This window comes from Palaemon carinicauda, chromosome 21, assembly GCF_036898095.1.
Source record: "Palaemon carinicauda isolate YSFRI2023 chromosome 21, ASM3689809v2, whole genome shotgun sequence".
In the NCBI taxonomy this organism is placed as follows: Eukaryota; Metazoa; Arthropoda; class Malacostraca; order Decapoda; family Palaemonidae; genus Palaemon; species Palaemon carinicauda.
The window spans coordinates 104,310,249-104,334,210 of NC_090745.1; the positions used below are offsets into that span (position 1 = coordinate 104,310,249).

The 23,962-nt window shown below is 38.3% G+C and overlaps 1 protein-coding gene across 1 annotated transcript in view; it reads left to right on the forward strand.

Moving 5' to 3' along the window:
• LOC137615383 (ectopic P granules protein 5 homolog) overlaps window positions 1–23,962 on the forward strand; it is a 115,840-nt gene that overhangs the window by 69,256 nt on the left and 22,622 nt on the right. The window contains exons 23-34 of the mRNA XM_068345201.1: window positions 960–1,156; window positions 4,097–4,239; window positions 5,207–5,384; window positions 5,550–5,747; window positions 5,970–6,101; window positions 6,899–6,997; window positions 7,568–7,723; window positions 7,948–8,125; window positions 8,378–8,593; window positions 11,079–11,239; window positions 15,810–15,940; window positions 17,948–18,071. Coding sequence (XP_068201302.1) covers window positions 960–1,156; window positions 4,097–4,239; window positions 5,207–5,384; window positions 5,550–5,747; window positions 5,970–6,101; window positions 6,899–6,997; window positions 7,568–7,723; window positions 7,948–8,125; window positions 8,378–8,593; window positions 11,079–11,239; window positions 15,810–15,940; window positions 17,948–18,071 — 1,913 coding nt within the window. The remainder of the gene's footprint in view (window positions 1–959; window positions 1,157–4,096; window positions 4,240–5,206; window positions 5,385–5,549; window positions 5,748–5,969; window positions 6,102–6,898; window positions 6,998–7,567; window positions 7,724–7,947; window positions 8,126–8,377; window positions 8,594–11,078; window positions 11,240–15,809; window positions 15,941–17,947; window positions 18,072–23,962) is intronic.

Consider the following 23,962-nt stretch of genomic DNA (forward strand, 5'->3'; position numbering starts at 1 on the left):
CTTGTGCTACATACATGAAGAGCAGTTCATGCTGAAGATAAGTTAATTATCACTAATAGATATCAGTTGTGGTATCTATTTGGTTGACATGTAGATAAGAATGGTGTACATTACTGTTATAATAAAACTAGAATTCTTAATCAGTCATTCTAAATTCTTTCATTTAATTATGAAATTCAGTTGGAAATGATTGTGTATATAAGATGTGAAAGGATTTTGAAGTAGACTTACTTAATAATTTTTTTTTCTATTTTGTCATGATTAAATTTAGGGGTTTTTACTTCATTATGAAAGTACAATACAGTATTTTTTCTCTTAATATTAAATGCTGGTATTTGGTCAGTTAAAGAGCTATCTATACAAATCAGCCTTTTCTTTACTTAGGTTATAGGAATGGTCAATAAATTATAAAGATGGTCAATAGAGAAATTCACGGGTATCCCTGAGAATTACAGTGCTAACATTCTCTTAAACGGAGCTTTACAATTTTAAAAATAAAAAGCAAGTTTTCTCCTTCTCACCTCTATTCCCCTCTCCATGCAGCTGCCTGTCACTGATCCACCCTCTACCTTGGGGTGGGGAAATCATCCTGTATCTACCAGTGCCTAAGAACAAGCATATTCAGTGTCTTATGTTGAGTATGTCAATCACTGGATAGAAGAACTTGTAAAAAAATTTATTAAGCATAAGGGGAAAGATGTTTCTGATTAAGTCTTCAAAGAAAAAAAAAGTTGTTTGTAATATGGTTGTGAACATAATCATACCATTTTGGCTAGGTTTGAGATAGTTGGTAGAGAAGTAGAGGTTATTGCTATTGCTTCGAAGAAAAGTTAGTTGTTAGTTCGAAATTGAAGGGCTTAAATGATAATTTGATACATTTATGGAAAATTCTCTAAATCCTATTCACTCTTCTATTTTTTATCCAGTTTTTAATGTCATTTACTTTTATGCTTTTCCAGATGTAACAGTGGAGCATTCTCAGACTGTGAGCCTTTGGTGTAAGGAGATGTGTGCCCTTAACTGTTTCTACAGAGAGTTATTACCACAGCTATGGACAAATTTCTTCACCAAGAAAATCCTGAATGCCGAATGCACACCACCGAAGGTTGGACGTAAGCAACCTGATTGTACAGGTCATGCTAGTATTGTTGTAGAGGTAAGTTTAAATTATGTCAAGATAGACTCAACCAGAAAACTTGAACATAAGGAATGCTGCTCCTAAATTTACCAGAAAACTTTTACAGTAGAGAATAGTATTATGACCTGTTTAAAGGAGGGTATATTATGACAAGGAAACAAAGCTGGTTGGTAAATTCACATGTACAGTACTGCAAAAGGTAGAAAAAGAATTCTCAAAGTATTCAGTGTGGTAATAGTTCATCATTATGCATCATGTATTTTGGGGTACTGTAGTTAGCTGTATGGAGAGGAAATGGTTTTTAAATTTGATGGAACAGTAATAAAATTGGGATTCTAGTACTAAAACTCATGTTGTTCATATTGCCTGGAAATGTATATTAGGGCCTCTTAAGTTTGGAAGTTCATATTAGTAATAAGGATAAACGCTGTCAGTAAGATAAATCTCCATATCCTGGTCAGAGAGAAAATAAAATGCCAGATTGTAATGAAAACATTTTGCTACAGTAATACAAATAAAATGTCTTGAAGCTCAAGTACTTTGGGAAGAAAAGGTTTATAAATATAATTTTCAATCTTTTTTTGAATTATATACATGATTTTTAATTGTCAAGTCTTTTCAAGGGAAGTTAAAAGCAATTTGATCTCTGTCATTATTACGAGATATGTTAGTCTTTATTGGATATTGGACTATTGTTAGCTATGTGGCTGGAGGGATTTTCTTGTGCAACTCAATCCCCATTATAGATTGTCCCCTCCTGTGGGAATCTTGTCAAAAGAAAAGAGTTCTGTCCTTCCCTCCTTTCATTGTTGTTGTAGAATGTCAATTGCAGTAAGAAGTTATGTAATTAATGAAAGGTCAATTATATAAATGAAGCTTATTTGGTAGTTGTCATGCATTAACCATCAAAGCCGCTGGTTGTCCAGCCCAACAAAATTAGTTTACCCCCTTCTCCCATCTCTTCCTGCCCCCTGTGGTGCCCGGTAGACCCAATAATTGGTGCCATAGGGTGAACATACAATTTGTCATCACAGCTGAAGAACTCATATAGTTGCCATCGTCCTCACCATGTAGACTGGCTTCTTCTGATAGTAGAGATGAATGTTATGCCTTTCTGGATTTATGATTGTTTAAAATTCAGCAGGTACCAAAGTGCTTCAAAATCTTATGGCAGAAGAAGTTCAAGTATTGCAAGTTAGTTTTGGAACCAAGTAAATTATTAATTAGTGAGTGACAGTGGAAACTTTATGGTAGTAGGTTAGTAAAATTTGATAAGAAGGGTAAACTCACTGCCGTTCGTCTGTCAGAACTGCATAAGCACATGTAGACTTTTGATTAAGGAATAAAAACAGTTCTCTTAATCAAGGTAGGATTCTGTTGTGATCGAAGGGTTAAGTGAGATTCATGATTTTTTTTTAGGAAATCATAGAAAATATAAAATGGTTTTATGAGGTTGCATATCATACTCCGTACTCTGCCAGATGTACAACTGCATGTATAGTGAGGTTAGGCTAGGGGAAAACACCAATTATGTGGCCTATATAACAAATTTATAACCTATTAAGTTTGGCAATAAGAATTTTGAACATGTGAATAACCCATCAGCTATAATTTGCGTAGTATTGTCACATTTAGGAATATTTGTGTAAATGTAAAGATAGTAATTATGAAAAGGGGTTGGGTCTATTCCCTCATCTCCCCAAGTGTTAAGAATGAGGGGAGCGGCTTGCATGGAGCCTTTCCCCTTAATAGGAAGGTTTGTCCTCATCCTTCCATATTCATCTGGTGTGGTTATTAGATGGAGGGGAGTAAGGTACAATTGAATCATATAAGGTTAGCAAGCCCTCTAACACCAGTGACATTTTAGGCCACTGGTTCAACTACAGAGTACTTGTATTTGTTAAAGAAGAGAGCTAACATAATGTAAACCTCCTTACCTTGTCAGTCATGGAAGTTTGACTGTGCACATGATAGTTATGGTAAAAGGTAAGTTGTTTAAGTGTGCTGAATAATTTCGTTAGTACTCCCCATAGGAAAAATATTTTTTCCTATTTAAACACTTGGTAGGCTCACATTAATGTGTCATCTTTTTCTCATTTATTGGCTTGGTAAACCATAAGGTCAACTACAGTATGTATGGGAAAAAAAAAAAAAAAAGAGTATGACCCTTGCCTGTCTCACAGAAGACCAACTATCTATGATAGTTAGGGGAAGGTTCCTATCATTTTGTGAGCCTATCTCCCTGATGGGGGAAGGAAGGGAGATATGCTACTCCTCTCCTTGGTGAATAAAAATAATTGAGGTTTTCAATTTAGATATTTTTATTGTTAAGGAATGCAAGCAAAATCAAGTGTGTCTGGGTCGACTGTGATAACCTGACAAACCCTAAGCGAGGTCAAGAATATTGCTATCATAGTGACTGTTTTGCTACTTGGGACAGGGCTTGGGATCTTGTCAATTGTTCTATTTGTTCGCAGTTGACCCATTCTGCTGGAAATCAGGACTCGCTTGCAAAAGGCTTGAGAAATGACAGTATCTTTCTCCTTTTAATGTGGGTGAAATGATTTGCTAAGATCACTTGGTCTGTGTAGTATTTTCCCAGCAAGGACCTTAGGGATCTGATATGCCCTGCAATTTCAGATGTAACAGTTAGGAATTTTGGGGATGGACTCGGGGTGGACCAGGCCCCTTTCCATGTAATAGATTTTGGTTCGGAGGGCAACTTAGACCGTGAAGAGGAGGAAGCTTTATTGCTGATTTCTCAAAGGAGGCTTCATTCTTCCCCTGGAACTATCCCTTGGGAGCTTTTAGACTTTAGGATAAACATTGGCATTTAGCTAGCTTTGGAGGGATGCCATATGAACCTTGGATTAGTAAAGAAATAATAATTTTAATTCCATTATTAGAATTAGTTCTTCATGCTTTCAGTATCATATAATATATCTTTCCCTATTATAGTTTTCAGAAGCTAGATTGTGCGAGGGAGTGAATGCGCATATAGAGCAGAATAGGAAACAACATGATTTAGTGCTTCAGCAGTGTCAGAATCCGCCACCCCTTCAGCTGTGCCAAGCGGCTGTGAGCTTAGAGTCTATCATTACGTGAGTTATTGTTTGCACTTTTCATTGGTTTTATTGTTTCATGAGAATGAGCTTCTTCCTCTTTTCTATCACATTTATTTACTGTTTTATTATTTCTCAACATGTATTACATTACTTCTAGTTGCCGTATTCATTACTGCAAAAAAAATATACAGTATGATGTAAGAAACATTTCAGGCCATGGTATGATTTCCTCATAACTTGATACTATTTAAGTTATTTAAAAAATATAATTTAAGCTGAATACAGAAATTATTTGGCAATAGAACAGAATTGTAGAAATTATATAGATAAAAATGGAAAAGAACTGGTAAAATTTACCTTTATATACCATTGGTATTGTAAAAGAAAGTGGAAAACTTAAAACCTTGAATAAATCCAGTTGCATTAGATAGCTTCTCATGCTTTAGTCAGAATCAAAAACTTTGTAATTATGTTCATTTCACAAATATTTTGTTGGTGTTCCTTAGTAGAGTAATGTAATGGTTTTTCTAGTTGCTTATATGTCCATTTTATCAATATCTCACAAGCACAATTAAAGTTTTATTTAATTATGAGGTTGCCAGATGGTTTTGAATTTTAGTTTTAAGTTTTATCTGCTCCCCTTACAGTTGGATACATACACGAGTCAATTTTGGCACTTGTTGAATACCTTACATAATTTGAAAATGAAGAATTCTTATCATTTATTTTAGTAAACTGCAATTTATTTATGTTAGTCTAAAAATAACTAAACTAGAGTTTCTTGTTGCCTAAATATTTTTCTTAATTTGATAGTTGAAAATGAAAGTTCCAGATGTAGTAACATAGTGTAACATGCATAATAATTTTTTAATTTTTTAATATATTTTTAATATGCTCTGCTTTTGTAAATCTTAAATATTTTTGTAGTTATTATTGTCTGTGATCCTGTACAATTTACTTGAAATTACAATTTATGTTGTATGCATCTTCAAACCATTTTTAGGGATCTTGTAAATGAATATAGAAAACTGGACAAAAATAAAAACAAGCAGAGGTGGATGTTGGTGCTAATGAGCGGTCGTAAACTTTTTTACCACATTGTTCAACTGACGTCAGATGAAACCAATTTCTACCCACCTGCTAAACAGCTCATTACTTCATGTGCAGAAGTTTTGGGCCAGGTAATAATTTTGTTAATAGATATTAGCTCCTTGCTAGGTGAGATATGCATTTTTTGTGAAATTCCCTCTTTTGCAATTTGTGAAATTACCATGTTTTGTAGAAATCTTATCTCTTTTACTCGATAATTAATGCTTAATCTAATAATTTTTCATGATTTCCCCTAGGAATTCATTTGCGGTCATGCAGATTGTCAAGAAAGTATTGTTGCTCAAGTCTTAGAATGGGATGGACATTTTGGAGGACTTCTGGCTCCTCATTTCACACCAGCAGTGACTCCCGTTCATACCTATCTTACTCTGTATTCTTCTCTCAGTCCACATGCTCTTATATCACCTGATCATACTTTCATGCTTTTGTCCAAGGTAATGAAAATATACATTTTTATTTGTAAAACAAATACATTATTAATTAGTTGAGGATAATTTTGACTGGAGTTGATTTTGCATTGATGTACATTTATTGTGAACATGAGTTTTAAAATCAAAATCATGTGTGAGATCTATTTTTGTTTTTCTTATCAAGTGTACTCTTGATGATGAGCTTATGCTTTGCATATGTGATATAAAAATTTTATATTATTTCAGTTCGATATAGAAAGATGGCTTGTTGATTTAAAACCCAGTTGTAGTGATCAGACTCAACTTATTAATGCAATTGGAGCTGCCTTATCATCCCTGCTTCCACAAGCAGAATCCACTTTATTGGTGGTTTTAGAGGTAATTGATTCTTTTTTTTTTTATAGTTAGTAACTTTGTCTGAGGTAGCAGCCGTAGGGGATTCGGTATATGAAACTTTATTTTTGGGGGATTAAGGGGGAGGGTGGGCTGTAGCACTCTAGCAGTACCAACCAAACTCGGCTGAATCTCTCATCAGGCTAGGAGGAGCTAAGAGAAGAGAAATCCCCTTTTGTCCCCCTTTTTCTTTTATGTCGACTACCATCGAAAATTGGGGAAGTGCTTTGGTAGATACATAGACGAAAAATTGAATATAAAAATCTTTAATAGGTTATCCACGGAATTCAGCAACCTTCTGGACTCAACCTTACTAACTGGTAATAAGGTTTTACTGTACCTATCAAGAATTCCTATACCTGTTTCTGGATAAAAACACTTACAAGTTAAATTTTTTTTATTAATATATTGCACACAGGTTTCTTATCTAATAACTGAAAGTTCTTATCTTTAGGATCAGCTGTAGTTATAAAGGAGCCCTCCTACTTATAGAACAACCGTTGTTAAATTGTAAAGAATTACCATGTTTCCTGCTATTTACCCTAAAAACTGCATGAATTGGAAATATTACAGCAGTACCATTATGTATACTCTACTGTATATTTCCTGTTGTTATAACTTCACTAGAACGAGTTGAGGTCTGCCCTTGATAAATATTTTGGAAAAGTTGACAGAATTGGCATTTTCTTTGTAATAATTTATATTGCTTATTTATTATAAATACAAAATATTCCATAACTTGTCATCATTTAGTTTGATTGAGTTCTCTTAACTATTTTCAGCTTTATCGAGTACACTTAAGGACATTGCTCAATCATAAATTTCCAGAGCACTACATTGAAGTGCTAACTGTGATGCTTCAGGTCTCAGCCACCCCACAGGTGAGAGGTTTTTTTTTTTTTGTAACTGTAACCCATGTTTATGATGTTAGCGGATATTTTAGGATGTAAAAAAATTGCTTTTTCATAACCCTTTCACACAATTAATGTAACCATGTGAGTGATGGGTTGTCATAAAACAATTTTCTTTTAGTTGTGTTATTTTCACTATAGTCTGGTTAAATTACTTGATGGTAACAACGCATGATTAAAATATTTTATTTTTTTCATGATAACTCTATAACCTTTATAGGCACATACATGATCAAATATCCCTAGACTAATACTGTATAAAAATGAGTGGGAAATTTGTACATATCTTTATGGTACAGCAATCAAAAAAATATTCTAAGGTATTTTAGCCAGGCAACTGAATTTATATATTTTACCATTAAAAGGCTGGCCACGAAAATTATATTTTAAATAATTCTTTTAAACATGATTATGCCACGTCGTTATTTTAAACTTGATCAAAGGTTTACTGTCTCGATGAAATTTTAATTATTGTTATATAATTTTAGTGCTATAATTTTCTTTAAAAAAAAAAAGGAAAAAGTTTCTCTGATTTTCCAGGAACACTGCAAAGAGGTCACTGTTGGTTTATGGTATGACCTTATGAATATTCTTGGTAAAGGGGTTGCAAATTTTTCACCAGACATGGACCGTGATAGTCTCATCAAAGCTGTGAAAGATTATGCACAAAATCAAGGGAAATTGTCTCCAACTATGGTAGGTGTAGAAAAATATTTGGTCATGTTAATGAATAAAATGTGGATATAATTTTGTATCGAAATTTTGTAGTAACTAGAACTACTACATGAATTTGACATTAAAGTACTTTTTATTTTTATGTACTACTTTCACCAAGAATGTATTAGTTATCATGTATATAGCCAACTTTGTAGTTGGAATTTTCTTCACAATATATTTTTTATATAAATTCTGATTTTCAGGTAAAGGACACATTGAAAATGTTATCCACATATTTTGTCAAGCAACGATTAGAATGTGGATTATATGGGTTGTATCCTAAATATAAACTCCATGTGCTTCCAATTGCTACTTTTATTGGACTGATATCTCATGTCTACATAGTGACAGAGTTTCATAGAAATTGGGGTGATGACAAAGGTTCGAGTACTTCACTTCTCTTTTGCATGTCATCTGTTAATCCTGTCTGTATATCTCTCTTTTCTTTATTGTGTATGACTTGGTTTATTGTAAAACCATAAATAGGAATATCATCTATAACTTTAAATTGATTATAAGAGAAATTTCATTTCAAGGAAATATGAAGATAAGATGGAAGTTTCTTCCTGAAAGTAAAGTTGAGTGGTCTAGGGAACAAAAGTGTACATTTCTAAAAATTTTGTTGCCTTACAGTTATCCAAGATGTTTGGACTGGAATAGAAGGACTGTGGGCTGGATGGGTAGCTCCTCTTAGTGGCCGTGACCGTGAAAGTGGGCCAGTATGGTTACGACAGCTCACCCAGGACATTCGCCTGCTTTTGCCATGGTCTCCAAGTGATGTAGAATCTGCTGACGTCATGGTCCACATGTTTGGCTCTTCTTTGAATTTCATGCATGAATTGATACCGGGTAAGATTTTTAAAGTATTGATGATATTTTTATTGATTGCTTAGATTACCTTACAGGAACTTTTTATTGCTCTTTATATATATATTGAAGTATATACAGTGCACTGTACTTTATTTCAATATATAGAGAAATCTATCCATCCAAAGTTGGTGTGAAGACCATTAGGAAAGGGATATCACCTATGTTAGCATTTTTAGGTGCTGAGTTAGTGAAAGTTTACCATGTGCATTTTGATCATTTCTCTTAAATAGCACTGCAATTGTTGCTTATAATGTAAATTTATGGTTTCGCTGCCAATTTGATGGATATTTATGTATCAACAACAGTAACATACTATATGAATGGTATTTTTCAGTTGGATGCTCTAATTTTTCAGTCATCCTTCATGTATAGTTTTTTCTCTGTCTGTAGTGCTGAACATTTGAATTTTAAGGTGATTTTATCAACATGGCCTTGAATTAAAGATAAAACCTGAAAGGTTAATGTCTGACACCATCCTCATAAGGTTTTTCTTGGGAAAGGAAGAAATCAGCTCAGTTCTAAGTCTTATACAATCTGCAAGGTTTGGTAAGAGAGAGAGTTTTTTTTTTTATCATCATCATCTCAAATAGAGAATCCATTCTATGGTGAAGGGTTATTGTATTGAGTTTGAAATTTAAGGTCAGATCTGGTCATTACACCTCCAAAGACTGCCCATAGTAATTGCTCCCTATACAGTAACAGATGGTTATTTAGTCCAAGCTATGCTGAGGTCTCCTTTTATAAGTAAAATATGGGATAATTTACTGCAAGATTTTAAAGTAGGTCTTATAGATGTTAATTACAGTTGTCCAAAAATTCATTTTTAGTTGCTCATCTAACTCAATCTTGAACTAGTTACCTATTTTTTGGTTAACCATTTAGGCTAGATAGTGCAATGTTACTCCATTTGGCCTTCAATCTCCTGCTTGTACTGTAGTGAATTACAGTTTTATCATTAGAATTGTTTTTTCTTCAAAGATATTCATTACTATTACTGTTATTTCTATATTTTTTTGGAATAAATCCTTCATCAATGTTAATTCAACAAATATTAAGGTATTAGTAGGTAGTAGGTTGGCCAGTGCACCAGCCATCCATTGAGATACTACCACTAGAGAGTTATTGGGTCCTATGACTGTCCAGACACTTCTACATTGGTTCTTCTCTCTGATTACAGCTCATTTTCCTTTTGCCTACACATACACTAAATAGTCTGGCCTATTCTCTACATATTTTCCTCTGCCCTCATACACCTGACAATACTGAGATCACCAAACAATTCTTCCTCGCTCAAGGTGTTAACTATTGCAATATAATTGTTCAGTGGCTACTTTCCTCATCGTAAGGGTAGAAGAGTCTCTCTAGCTATGGTGAGCAGCTCTTCTAGGTGAAGGACACTCCAAAATCAAACCTCTGTTCTTTGGTCTTGCATAGTGCCATAGCCTCTGTACAATGGTCTTTCACTGTCTTGGGGTAGAGTTCTCTTGCTTGAGGGTACACTCGGGCTCACTTTTCTATCTTATTTCTCTTTATATATGAAAGATTTATTTTAATGTTACTGTTCTTAAAATATTTTGTTTTAATTGTTAATTACTTCTCTTGTAATTTCCTTATTGCCTTTCGACACTGGGCTTATGGCATTCTGCTTTTCCAAGTTGGATTGTAGCTTAGTAAGTAATGATGATAATAATAATTAAGAACCTCAAAAGAAGACGTTATCAAAGACTATTTTATCCTTCATTGAAAAGCAGATGTTTTCAAACACTTCTACTTTTAATCTCCCTGGATTATTTTTAGGGTTAAGATGAACAAGCTTAGTACTGTACAGTTTAAGGCAAGGGCTAGGGATGTGTTCAATAAAGCTAAAAGCCCAGAATTTGTAAACATGTCGGTCATGTGCATTCATCTGGGTCATTCCTGCTTATAAGGCCAGTTGGTCTTAGTAAACTCTGAGGGGTTACTTTTTTTCACATCATTGTATATCAAAAACTGACCAACTGTATGTTGAGTCACTTCTTGTCGTATGTCAAAGTTTTCACATGTTTCTTATTTGTGGTTTGAAGAGTACCATATGTGGTAATTTCACCTCTCAGGCATTTGTAATAACTGATCTATGTTGAAAAAGAGTATTAAAATTAAAGTATTATTTTCAAATTCAGTGTATCCTATGGCTGTTTCAAACTCAATTTTGTCTATGACTTTAATGTACAGTATTTTTTGGGGGGGGAAGCATCCATCCAACAGTTGGTGTGTGTGATGGGCATTCCCAATTATATTCTTATTTCTAGTTCAGTACTGATCTATTTTTAATAGTAAACATTCTGATTCCTTTTGTCAATTAAGAGATGAGGTGTAGAAGGGTTGAAATTTTTTAAAAAGTCCAGGTAGCTGAATAACAACTAGCTTAACAATTACAAACTGCCGAATGTTCTGTAGGCTTTGATTTAAAATTTTATCCTTTCAGATAACTCGACCATTCTTTCCATGACGCTAGAATACTACAGTTCTACATTTGCCATGAAAGAAGTTAGAAGCCATATTTTAGCAGTAATTCACAATCATCTGTCGGCTCTGCCATGGCATCACCTCCATCCATCTCTTCAAGACACCATGACTTTTACAAGGGCAAGTTCACTTAATTTTTGTGTTGCAAAAGCATAAGTTCCATTTTTTAAAATTTAATTCTTGTTATTTTATTTCACTTTTTTTTCTTCATAGCTTCGAGTTTTTTGTTAGCAGGTATAGATGTTTTAAGAGAATTAGTGGTGTGAAATGTATTTGTTTTTGGAAAGTATCAATTTTTTCATTACATATTGGTGCTTTTAATCTCCATATTAATAAACTAGGCTAATATTTTATGGTCATACAGTAATTTAATGTTCAAAATCCAGAAAATAGTAGCTATAAGGGACATCAAAACTAAAGGAGGCTGTGGATTTTATAATCCAATCCAATTTAAATGAATAATCACAATAAAATATTTTAGGAAAATATTCTGGTGACATCAATCCCATCAATTTTGTTCCTCAGGTGTTTATAGATTTAAAATTATAGAAAAGTGATATTGTTAATAAATTTTCAACTTTTATTTAAAAGTTGGTTTTTCCACAAAGCTATTACAGTGGTATAAAGATTTCAGATCTAGGAGAGAGTTTGTAACTCGAAATACTTGTAAACCAAATCATCTTCTTCTTCTTCTTCTTCTTCTTCTTCTTCTTCTTCTTCTTCTTCTTCTTCTTCTTCTTCTACATCTTTTCCCACTTCTATGTGGGGTCGATGTTTCTGGTCAGCTTTCTCCATCTACCTCTGTCCCACACCTCATCACCGGTTAATCCCTTTGATCGAGGGTCATCCTTGATACAGTCCACCCACCTTTGCTTTGGTCTCCCTCTCCTTCTTGTTCCCTGTACCTCCATTTCCATCACTCTTCTCCCAATATACTGTTCATCTCTTCTCATGACATGACCATACCACCTCAATCTACTTTCTTGGATCTTATCTGATAGCTTTCTAACTCCTGTGGTACCCCTAATTACCTCATTCCGTATCTTATCTCTTCTTGTCACCCCACACATCCATCTCAACATTCTCATCTCTGCCACATCCATCTTCTTCTCTTCTGTCTTCTTTATTGCCCACGTCTCCGCTCTATACATCATTGCCGGTCTCACAACTGTCCTGTGTACTGTACTTTACCTTTCAACTTAACCCCTATTTTCCTGTCGCATAGTACTCCACGCACTTTTTTTTCAATTCTTCCATCCTGCTTGTATTCTGTGGTTTATTTCTGCCCCCAGATCACCATCCTCTGCAACTGTTGATCCTAAATACCTGAAATTTTCAACTCTTTTCAATCTCTCTCCTTGTAAACTAACTTCCCCATTCTCGCTATTTTTCAATCTCAAATACTCTGTCTTTTTCCTGCTGATCTTCAATCCCCTATTCTCCATTTCTCTTCTCCCTTCCTCCAGTTTCTCTTCTACTACCTCTCGCCTAGTGCTACACAGTATAACATCATCAGCAAAAGCATACACCAAGGAGACTGATCTCTAATACCTTGTGTTACTACATCCATAACCAGATCAAATAGGTAAGGGCTCAATGCAGACCCCTGATGTAGTCCCACATTTACTGGGAAACTTTCTGTTAGGCCTATACTGCTCTTAACTTCTGCTTCTGCCCTTTCATACATATCTTGGGTGATTCTTAAGTATTTCTCAGGGACTCCCTTTTCTCTCATACATCTCCACAGCTCCTGACGTGGTATTCGATCGTATGCCTTCTCCATGTCAATAAAGACCATATGTAATCCTTTCTGTTTCTCCCATTGTTTTTCTATCGTCTGCCTCAAGACAGGGCACGCACTGTGAATCATAGTTGCCTACTTGCACGGGCAACCCGTGAGAAAACACACACTCCAGTTCAAAAGCACAAGAAAGTCCAAGGTACTCACCAGACTGATTTTCCTCCTCGTGGGGATAATTATTTGGATTATGCAACCATTTCCAGAACAGTAGGCAAGTGCACTGTGGCATGCAATGTATCCTGCCTTTGAGGTACAATTGCCTCGCAATCCTACAGTGGGTCTGAGTAAGGACCTGATCACACACTACTAGTTATTAGCATACACCCTGCCTCCAAGGAGCTTTCAGACACAGGAATGTATTTCAATACGACCCCATGCATCAACGCACATCTACCCTTCGGGTAGACCACAGCTTGCAGGCTTTAGAGTGTGCTCAGTGACAAGAGGATGCTCTCTTCATGGTCTATGAGACTTAGGGGAGTAAATCACAATATTGAGACAATGGATTATATTAACTGTAGTTCTCACAACAATCACTCTCCTTTGAGCACATGCTCTCATCCTCATGGAAGTCCCCAGTACACTCTCCATCTCCTGAGAGCTATTGAGCCCAAGAGCATAGAGAAAGCAGAAATGGAATCTACCTTTCTAAAGGTGCTTAGCTTACTGAGGCAGATCAGCAACCTGGCAAAAGCTGTAAGAGCACCAGTAAAAGGAGGGAAAATATCCATTGACAGGCTTTTTGGAGCACTGCAAGGTTGGCAGACTCTCCTTAGAATTTCCATGGTCAGAACTGACCAAAAAGGCCGTACATAATGTTAATAACCAGGTCTGTAGATGGAGGAATTCACTTCTTGCCAATAGGTTTTAAGTTTCTGCTTCCTACACTTTCTAGACTGGGTTGGGTTAGGTTAGGAACTTTTACGTGCCAGAGGGCCAGAGGGAGCCATACCTTCTCGTCAACCCGTTTACCTGGCAGTTACAACTCACCAAGCATGTCAGTAGAAAGATTGTAAGGGCAACAATCAATCTTTTCTGCCACAGAGGCTACAAATATGGAAACCACAATAATGGCTAGCCTCAAAGTAACAACCTGGTTGGACCACAGGTCCAGGACAGTCGTTTACTTCACTTCCTCTCTGGATCTTTCGAATCTTAAGACCAAGAAAAAATTTTGGCAACCTTGTGTTAGCAGGAGCGAAGGCAGTCACCTTCATAGCTTCATAACTAGTGGACTTGTTGTGGTCTAAAAAGAAGGAAAGCCATACAGGCAAAATTTGCCAGACAATTAGGTAACGTCAGCAGGTGGTATAACAAATTTACATGTTGTATAACCAAATGTTAATGCTGTACCACTTTATGGGATGATACATATTAAACGGTTTGTGTCTTAACGAGTACCACTCACAACAAGGTGCTATATAGCCTTCCCTGAGAATGTCTAAAAGAAGAGAAGTTTTAGTTAAATCATGTTTGGAAAATAGTTAATGAGCAATATGAGATATCAGATTGCAATCTTTTAAGGTATTTTTATATATTCAGAAAAATAAATTTAGGAAAGTAGTTTTATTAAGGTTATGAAGTAGACTTTAAAATTGTATCCAAATAATTTAATGATACAGGGGATTCTCAATCTCAGAAAGTAAATTTAAGGTATTGAATTATTCTGGACTTACTTGTAGTCAATGAAGCTGTCAATTGTAGAGAATAGGAAATTTTTCTTCTTTCCCCCCAAAAAAATCAAAGTAGTAAAGAAAATTTCATTTTAATTTACAAATAGATTCTTAATGTTAATTCTACCATTAGAGTCATATGTGTGTGTTAAGTTGGCTTAAATTAAGAGATCAGTACTGATAAAGTACAAAGAGTAAAATGCATATGGGTATTAACCTGAAACTAAGTACAACCTAAGGAAGTTAAAAAATAAAAAACAAAGAAGAATTTTTGTGCGATCAGTTAACTGGGCTACCCTATTCCTGCTGCCCCCTGTTCTTCAGGCTAAGCCTTCCTACACAGGACAAATACTGTAGTGGTTTAGATAGAGAAGCATCTGATTTGCATTCTTAGCTTGACCAAGTATATTATAACTGTGGTTATTATTAAAGCATAAAGTTGGTTTCTATAATGTGTAATGTAATGCTGTTATTGTTAATGGCAAAGTAAATTTTTGGGTTTTTGTTGGATTTATTTTATTTGACTGTTGGTTGACACAGCTTGTTTATTTTACATGATAACTTGATGGTTTAAATACTTGGCTCATAGTAAGAAACCAATTTTTAAACTCTCAACCTTGTTTTATTACAGTTTGTTTTCTATATACAAACAACAAAAATGTTTAATTTTTGGGGGTAAAGATACATTTTTTTTTTCAATAAACTTTAAGATTTTTATTAATTCTCACTTCTGCTTTATTGGAAAAGAGGTTTTAGAGAATTATGTGATTTCTTAGAATGTTATTCTATATTATATGTTGTTTGAATTACATTACTGTAAAATTGTTTGTGAAATATTTTGTACATACAGTATATCAATTTATTTTTACCAAGCTCCCCCAGACAACTGTAGTTTAAGAATCGGTCCTTCATAGTAGGAGCTACTGATGATATGACTGGGTTAGCCTTCCAAATTGTGGCGAAAATAAAAAAGTAAAATTCTTATGATCATATTTCTATCTTAAGGCCATGATGTATTATTTCTAATTTCAAAAGTATTTTGCTGCTGTTGTAAAGTAGTGGGCTTTTTCAAAGAAGACTTTTTCAGTTTTTTTTTTTTTTTTTTTTTTTTTTTTTTTTTTTTCGCTTTTAATTCTTTCTTTGAGTGACCAGTCATTCACTAGAATTAAAAGATGTGGAATAATATGAAATGAAAATTTCAACTTACTTTTTTCAGGTTGTGGAGCAGTATTTACCAGAGTGCCATAGTTTTATTGGGAGAGTCCTTGTCCAGATTAATTGGAACGATGATATTCAAGCAATGTTGCCGTCCCATTGTTCATCACACCCTCCTTCAAATTCCTCTGTGTATGAGATAAGAAATTTTATCATATTTGCATGCTAAGCCCTTGTTGAATTAACATTTTTATGGTCCTCTTAGTAACCTATATACATACATATACCAAGGCACTTCCCCCAATTTTGTGGGGTAGCCGACATCAAACAAAAAAAACAAAAAAGGGGACCTCTTCTCTCTACATTCCTCCCAGCCTGGCAAGGGACTCAACCGAGTTCGGCTGGTACTGCTAGGGTGCCACAGCCCACCCTCCCCTGTTATCCACCACAGATGAAGCTTCATAACACTGAATCCCCTACTGCTGCTACCTCCGCGGTCATCCAAGGTACCGGAGGAAGCAGCAGGGCCTACCGGAACTGCGTCACAATCGCTCGCCACTCATCCCTATTTCTAGCACACTCTCTTGCCTCTCTCACATCTATCCTCCTATCGCCCAGAGCTTCCTTCACTCCATCCATCCACCCAAACCTTGGCCTTCCTCTTGTACTTCTCCCATCAATTCTTGCATTCATCACCTTCTTTAGCAGAAAGCCATTTTCCATTCTCTCAACATGGCCAAACCACCTCAACACATTCATATCCACTCGAGCTGCTAACTCATTTCTTACACCCGTTCTCACCCTCACTACTTCATTCCTAATCCTATCTACTTGAGATACACCAGCCATACTCCTTAGACACTTCATCTCAAACATTCAATTTCTGTCTCTCCGTCACTTTCATTCCCCACAACTCCGATCCATACATCACAGCTGGTACAATCACTTTCTCATACAGAACTCTCTCTACATTCATGCCCAACCCTCTATTTTTTACTTCTCCCTTAACTGCCCCCAACACTTTGCATCCTTCATTCACTCTCTGACGTACATCTGCTTCCACTCCACCATTTGCTGCAACAACAGACCCCAAGTAACCTATATAAAAATACCAAATCCATATTTCATGGAATTTATTCCTTTTAGGATCTTTATGAAATTAAGACATAAATTGTTTATCTAAGAATGACATATGTAATGTATCATGTATCTTAACTTATAATTAATTTCAAATTAGATTTTAATAAGTATTGATAATAAGTTGGATCCATTACATAAATATCCCACATTACCTAATATGATGTTTTGGATACCTCTGATATGTGAATGCATTAAAGACTGCACTCCTCTATGCATTCACCAACCATGGAGTTCATTATCCATGGTTCAGTGATTTGTACAAATTTTTAAAATCATACATGGACCAAGAAAAAAAGTGAGATAAGAAATAAAGAAACAGTCTTCCAAAGACAGGTTGTGATCCATTCTCCCAGAGCCAAAGATACCCCCCTCACACCTCTCCCCCACCTAGAGACTGATTTTAAAGATTGGGAAAGTATCTAAAAATCTTTTAAACACATGGGAAAGAATGTTAAATAGAGTTGAACATATTGAAAGTCATTTTATATCTTTAAACGATATATAAAAAAAAAATTTAGAGCCATTACAATATCAGAAATTTTATGTAAATTTTTTTTTCATTATTTTTTAATCTGAAAATTATTCAATCCTTTGATGAACTAAGAACAATTAAGTTTTATAACTTATCTCCATTCGAATATAGAGATATCTAGGTGGGGTTATGTAATTGCTATTGTAAGACTTTATTGTAATATACTATACAACTTTACTACTGTATAGTACATTGTATTGCTGTAGTGCATTATTCATATTAAGTGCAATAAATATATTTAAGGCTATTTACAATTGAATTAAAAAAGAATAACATCTAAAGAGTTTATGGTCACTTTTTGTCCATGGAATTCCTTATCCGCAGGAGAGTGAAACACAATACTGTACCTTGGGGGGTTCAAATTCCGCACTTATTTTGACAATGTGATTGGTAGATAATGCCTAAAAAAAAAAAAAAATATCTTTTTTTTACATTTTTTACTCACAATTTGTAATTCTTACAAGAAGAGAAGAGATTGTCATCATTACTGTAACTTAGAATTTGCTGCTGCTTATGTTTTCTTTCAGACATAATAGTGCCGTTAATCCTGCCAATATAGTCGTTAGTGATCCTGTGCAAGCTACTGCTAAGCTTCATCAGTGTTTGCTGAATCTTCTAGTCAGAATATCAATGGAACCAAGTGTTAGACAGGTAAGACTATTTTATAATATGGTTTAAATCTTGGTGTTATTTATAAAATTTAGATAGCATTTAGATTAGACTTTTACCTCTAGATATAATTCTTGAGACTGAAGAACATTATGATGATGTTGAGTCGTTTAAGTGACAGAGGTTAAGTTTAATTGTCTCATATTATAACCAGGTCTTTTGTGGGCCATTAAGAGATGTACAGTACTTTTGAGCACCAGAATAGTTACTATTGTTATTAATTGCTAAGCTACAATCCTAGTTGGAAAAGCAGAATGCTATAAGCCTAGGGGCTCCAACAGAGAAAATAGCCCAGTGAGGAAAGGAAACAGGTAAAAATATATTTTTCAATATTTAACTTAGCCGGTGATTATAATAGCTGCAACTCTGTTGCTCGACAGAAAACTCTAAGGTAAAACTCGCCAGCGATCGCTACACAGGTTGCGGGTGTGCCCAACAGCGCCATCTGTCGTCCAGATACCCAGTACTCAATGTAAACAAAGACTCAATTTTCTCTCTGTCGTGCTATCGACAAGACGTACTTACTCGCCGTTGCTAAACTGGAGTTTTTTCACAACTAATTGGTGAAGTACATTATTCTAGTTTTGAGCTTTCGCTGTGCAGGGTTTCTCTTCACACAAATCCTTGAACTCTTTTTGATAACGGATTCTTTGTTGATGACTTTTTGATAGTTTTTTTAATTCCCCTTTGACCAATTCAAAATGGCTGACCCTTCACAAGTCCCAAAATTTAGGAAGTGCAATGCTAGGGACTGTTCAAGGCGTCTTCCGAAGGCTTCTATCGACCCTCACACTGCTTGTTCCAATTGTCGGGATAAAACCTGTCAATTGGAAGATCGGTGTGAGGAGTGCGTTGGGCTTTCGGAATTCGATTTTATCGAATTCCAAAAGTATACACGTAGGCTAGAGAGAGATAGAGTTAGGAGAAGTTCCTCTCGTTCTATTGATATTTCCTCTCCTCATGCCCCACAACCTATTCCTTCCCCTGTAGTGGTTGCTCCTAATCCCCCTCCTGGCACTCAGGAACCTTCGATGGCTGATATGATGCGTGCCATCCAAGCTCTGGGTGAGAGAGTTGAGTCCCTTGCTAGTGACCGTAATCAGCTCATGGCGGATGTGAAGGAGCTGAAGTGCAAAAGTGCAGTGGGAAGTGATAAAGTGAGTGATAGTGTTGTGGATAGTGTTGCGCTTGAGGGTTCGTCTGTTCGTGCCTGTCGTCCTCCTAGTCCGGGACCTCTTGCAAGCTCCCAAGTCCAGGGGAGAAGCAATGTCGTACGACAAATGGGTTCGAGAGGCTTTAATCAACGAACAGACGTTCCCTCCGTGGTATCGGGCGTATCTACCCAAGATCGCCCCTGCCTAACTAAGACGAGAGAGCCCATTTATACCTCGTCTTCGGAAGGTGTTTCTCGCAAGAAACCCTGGACCAAGGTCTCACGACCGTTAAAGCGCAAGTCGGTCCCTTCCGCACAAGTCCAACGGCCCAGTTGTAGCCACTGGGTCAGTTCGGACTCGCTGCAGTCATCCGATGACTGCTCACCTCCTAAGAGAGGCAAAGCGGTACCGCTTCAGACAGTTACACCGTCTGTCGCCGCACCTGCTCCTGTAGACCCTAAGTGGTCTCTACTGCAAGACATGCAGTCTAAACTAACGTCTCTTATGCAGGACTTTCGTGCGGAGAAGGTTGCTGCCGCACCAGCTAGTGCAGCTCCTTGCCTACAACCGCCCACACGATCGGTTGTGCGTCCTGTGGACGCTGAGGTAACCTTCTCACGCACACCAATTGAGAGAGTTCCGCCACCCATGCGTTCCAGTGTGATCTGCCAGCCGCATGTTGACGTTCAGCGACGCACGGAGGTCTCCGTTGACGTTCGTGAGGTTCAACAACCGTCAGAGTTGTTTTGTTTTGACGCGGTGCGTCAACCTCCGCAACCCAGTGTGGTTGCCACTGCTCACCCACATCAGTCCAGACAGTCTGGAGTAGACGCTGTGCGTCCCCGCGCTGCTATGGTTGTTGCCAGCTCACAGACTGGGCAGCAGTTCCATGATGTTGCGTCCGGCTCAGTCACGCATGCACCCGTGCGACCGGACTCAGCTAACCAGCCGTTACCCACTCCGTTGCCGTTCCCTCATCAGTTATCGGATGAGGGACTTTCTGATGATGATGTTGCTGCACACGTAGATGAACCGCATTCAGAACTGGACGAGCCTAAGTCTACGCAACCCTCTTTGGACTTTAGGAAAGTTTTGGCCCTTTTCAAAGAGATGTTTCCAGACCAGTTTGTTTCTGTGGCTCCGCGTTCTCCTCCGTCAGAGTTTGTGTTAGGCATGCCGTCAACCACTCCTGCCTTTACTAGACTCGTCCTCGCACGCTCGTCCAAGAGAGCTTTGCGGGTGATAGGAGAATGGCTGCAGTCCAAGAAGAGTTTAGGGAAGACAGCTTTTACGTTTCCCCCTGCTAGACTCTCTTCTAGATCGAGCGTCTGGTATGCCACGGGAGAAGTTCTCGGCTTGGGAGTTCCTGCCTCTGCCCAGGGTGACTTCTCAAGTCTTGTAGACTCTCCCCGCCGCCTTGCCATGAGACGCTCAAAGATATGTTGGTCATCTTCGGACCTGGACCACCTTTTGAAAGGTATCTTTAGAGCCTTCGAAGTTTTCAACTTCTTAGACTGGTGTCTAGGAGCTCTAAGCAGAAAGATCTCTCCGACAGAGAAGGAGACTTCCTTACTCATTATGTCCTGCATGGACAAGGCCGTACGTGATGGGTCTAATGAGCTTGCTGCATCATTTGTGTCCGGAGTCCTTAAGAAGCGTGAAAACCTATGCTCATTCCTTTCAGCTGGAGTTACACCATGCCAAAGATCCGAACTTCTGTTTGCTCCTCTTTCCAAGTGCCTTTTTCCAGAAGACCTGATTAAGGAAATTGCCGCTTCTTTGATACAGAAGGACACTCACGATCTTGTTGCGTCCTCAGCTCGCAAAGCCACTCCTTTGCCTACCTTGTCAGCTAGACCAAGGATGGACACTCCAGCGTCCCGTTTTATTCCGCCCTTTCGTGGCAGAGCCTCCAGCAGAGGAGGTGCTCGTGCCGAAGGGAAACGAGGAAAGAAGAAAGGAACCAAGTCCTTTAAAGGCAGAGTCTGACTGCCAGCTTCTTCAGACAGCAGTGGGAGCCAGACTCAAGAACTTCTGGCAGACCTGGGAAAAGAGAGGCGCAGATGCACAATCTGTGAAGTTGCTCAGAGAGGGGTACAAGATCCCGTTTGTACGGAAACCCCCTCTAGCAACGTCTCCCATCGATCTCTCTCCCAGGTACAGAGAGGAAGACAAGAGACGAGCCTTGAAACAGGAAGTGTCTCTTTTACTAGAGAAGGGAGCGGTGGTCAAAGTCTCGGACCATCAAACCCCGGGATTCTACAACCGCCTCTTCTTGGTGTCAAAGAAGACAGGAGGGTGGAGGCCGGTGCTAGACGTCAGTGCTCTGAATGTCTTTGTCACAAAGCAGACGTTCTCCATGGAGACTACAAAGTCGGTTCTAGCAGCAGTCAGAAGGGAAGACTGGATGGTCTCTTTAGACCTAAGGGACGCCTACTTCCACGTCCCCATCCACCCGGACTCCCAACCTTTTCTGAGATTCGTTTTCGAAAAGGTTGTCTACCAGTTTCAAGCCCTGTGCTTTGGCCTAAGCACAGCTCCTCTTGTGTTTACGAAGCTGATGAGGAATGTAGCCAAATTCCTTCATTTAGCGGACATCCGAGCCTCCCTCTATTTGGACGACTGGCTTCTCAGAGCTTCTTCCAGTCGTCGCTGTCTGAAGGATCTAAAGTGGACTCTAGATCTGACCAAGGAATTGGGTCTCCTTGTCAATATGGAAAAGTCACAAGTGGTCCCATCCCAAACTATTGTGTATTTAGGGATGGAGATTCACAGTCTAGCTTTTCGGGCTTTTCCGTCGGCCCCCAGAACAAGCCAAGCCCAGTTATGCATCCAGAACATGCTAAAGAAGGAACGATGTTCAGTCAGGAAGTGGATGAGTCTGATAGGGACGCTATCATCCCTGGAACAGTTTGTGTCATTAGGAAGACTACACCTCCGTCCTCTTCAATATCACCTAGCATTTCACTGGAAAAAGGACAAGACGCTAGAAGCGGTCTCGATCCCCATTTCCGAGAAGATGAAGTCTTGCCTGACGTGGTGGAAGGACAGTATCAGCCTCAGAGAGGGTCTGCCCCTGGCTGTTCAGACTCCCAACCACGTTCTCTTCTCGGACGCATCGGACGTAGGCTGGGGCGCGACATTAGACGGTCGGGAATGTTCGGGAATATGGAACTCGAGTCAAAGGACAATGCATATCAACTGCAAGGAGCTACTGGCAGTACATCTGGCCTTGAAAAGCTTCAGGTCTCTCCTTCAAGGCAAAGTGGTGGAGGTGAACTCGGACAACACCACTGCTTTGGCGTACATCTCCAAGCAAGGAGGGACCCACTCACTGACGTTGTACGAGATCGCAAGGGACCTGCTCATCTGGTCAAAAGGTCAAAACATATCTCTAGTAACGAGGTTCATCCAAGGCAACTTGAATGTCATGGCAGATTGTCTCAGTCGGAAGGGGCAATTAATTCCAACAGAATGGACCCTCCACAAGGATGTATGCAAGAGACTTTGGGCCACTTGGGGCCAACCAACCATAGATCTCTTTGCAACCTCGATGACCAAGAGGCTCCCAATATATTGCTCACCAATCCCGGACCCAGCAGCAGTTCATATAGATGCCTTTCTCCTAGATTGGTCACATCTAGATCTATACGCATTCCCACCGTTCAAGATTGTCAACAAGGTACTGCAGAAGTTCGCCTCTCACGAAGGGACAAGGTTGACGCTAGTTGCTCCCCTCTGGCCCGCGAGAGAATGGTTCACCGAGGTACTTCGATGGCTAGTAGACGTTCCCAGAACTCTTCCTCTAAGGGTGGACCTTCTACGTCAGCCACACGTAAAGAAGTTACACCAAAGCCTCCACGCTCTTCGTCTGACTGCCTTCAGACTATCGAAAGACTCTCGAGAGCTAGAGGCTTTTCGAAGGAGGCAGCCAGGGCGATTGCTAGAGCAAGGAGAACATCCACCCTTAGAGTCTACCAATCGAAGTGGGAAGTCTTCCGAAACTGGTGCAAGTCAGTATCTGTATCCTCGACCAGTACCTCTGTAACTCAAATAGCTGACTTCCTCTTATACCTGAGGAAAGAACGATCACTTTCAGCTCCCACTATCAAGGGTTACAGAAGCATGTTGGCATCAGTCTTCCGTCACAGAGGCTTAGATCTTTCCAACAATAAAGATCTACAGGACCTCCTTAAGTCTTTTGAGACCACGAAGGAGCGTCGTTTGGTTACGCCTGGTTGGAATTTAGACGTGGTACTAAGATTCCTCATGTCAGACAGGTTCGAGCTGCTACAATCAGCCTCCCTGAAAGATCTCACCTTAAAGACACTTTTCCTGGTATGCTTAGCCACAGCTAAAAGAGTCAGTGAGATTCATGCCTTCAGCAAGAACATCGGATTTTCGTCAGAAAAGGCTACATGTTCACTACAACTTGGTTTTCTAGCCAAAAACGAGCTGCCTTCTCGACCTTGGCCGAAATCGTTCGATATTCCCAGCTTATCGAATATGGTAGGCAATGAACTAGAAAGAGTCTTATGCCCTGTGAGAGCTCTTAAGTTCTATTTAAAACGAACTAAACCTTTACGAGGCCTTTTTGAAGCTTTATGGTGTTCAGTTAAGAAACCATCTTTGCCTATGTCAAAGAATGCTTTATCCTATTTTATCAGACTGTTAATACGAGAAGCTCATTCCCATCTGAGTGAGGAAGACCAAGCATTG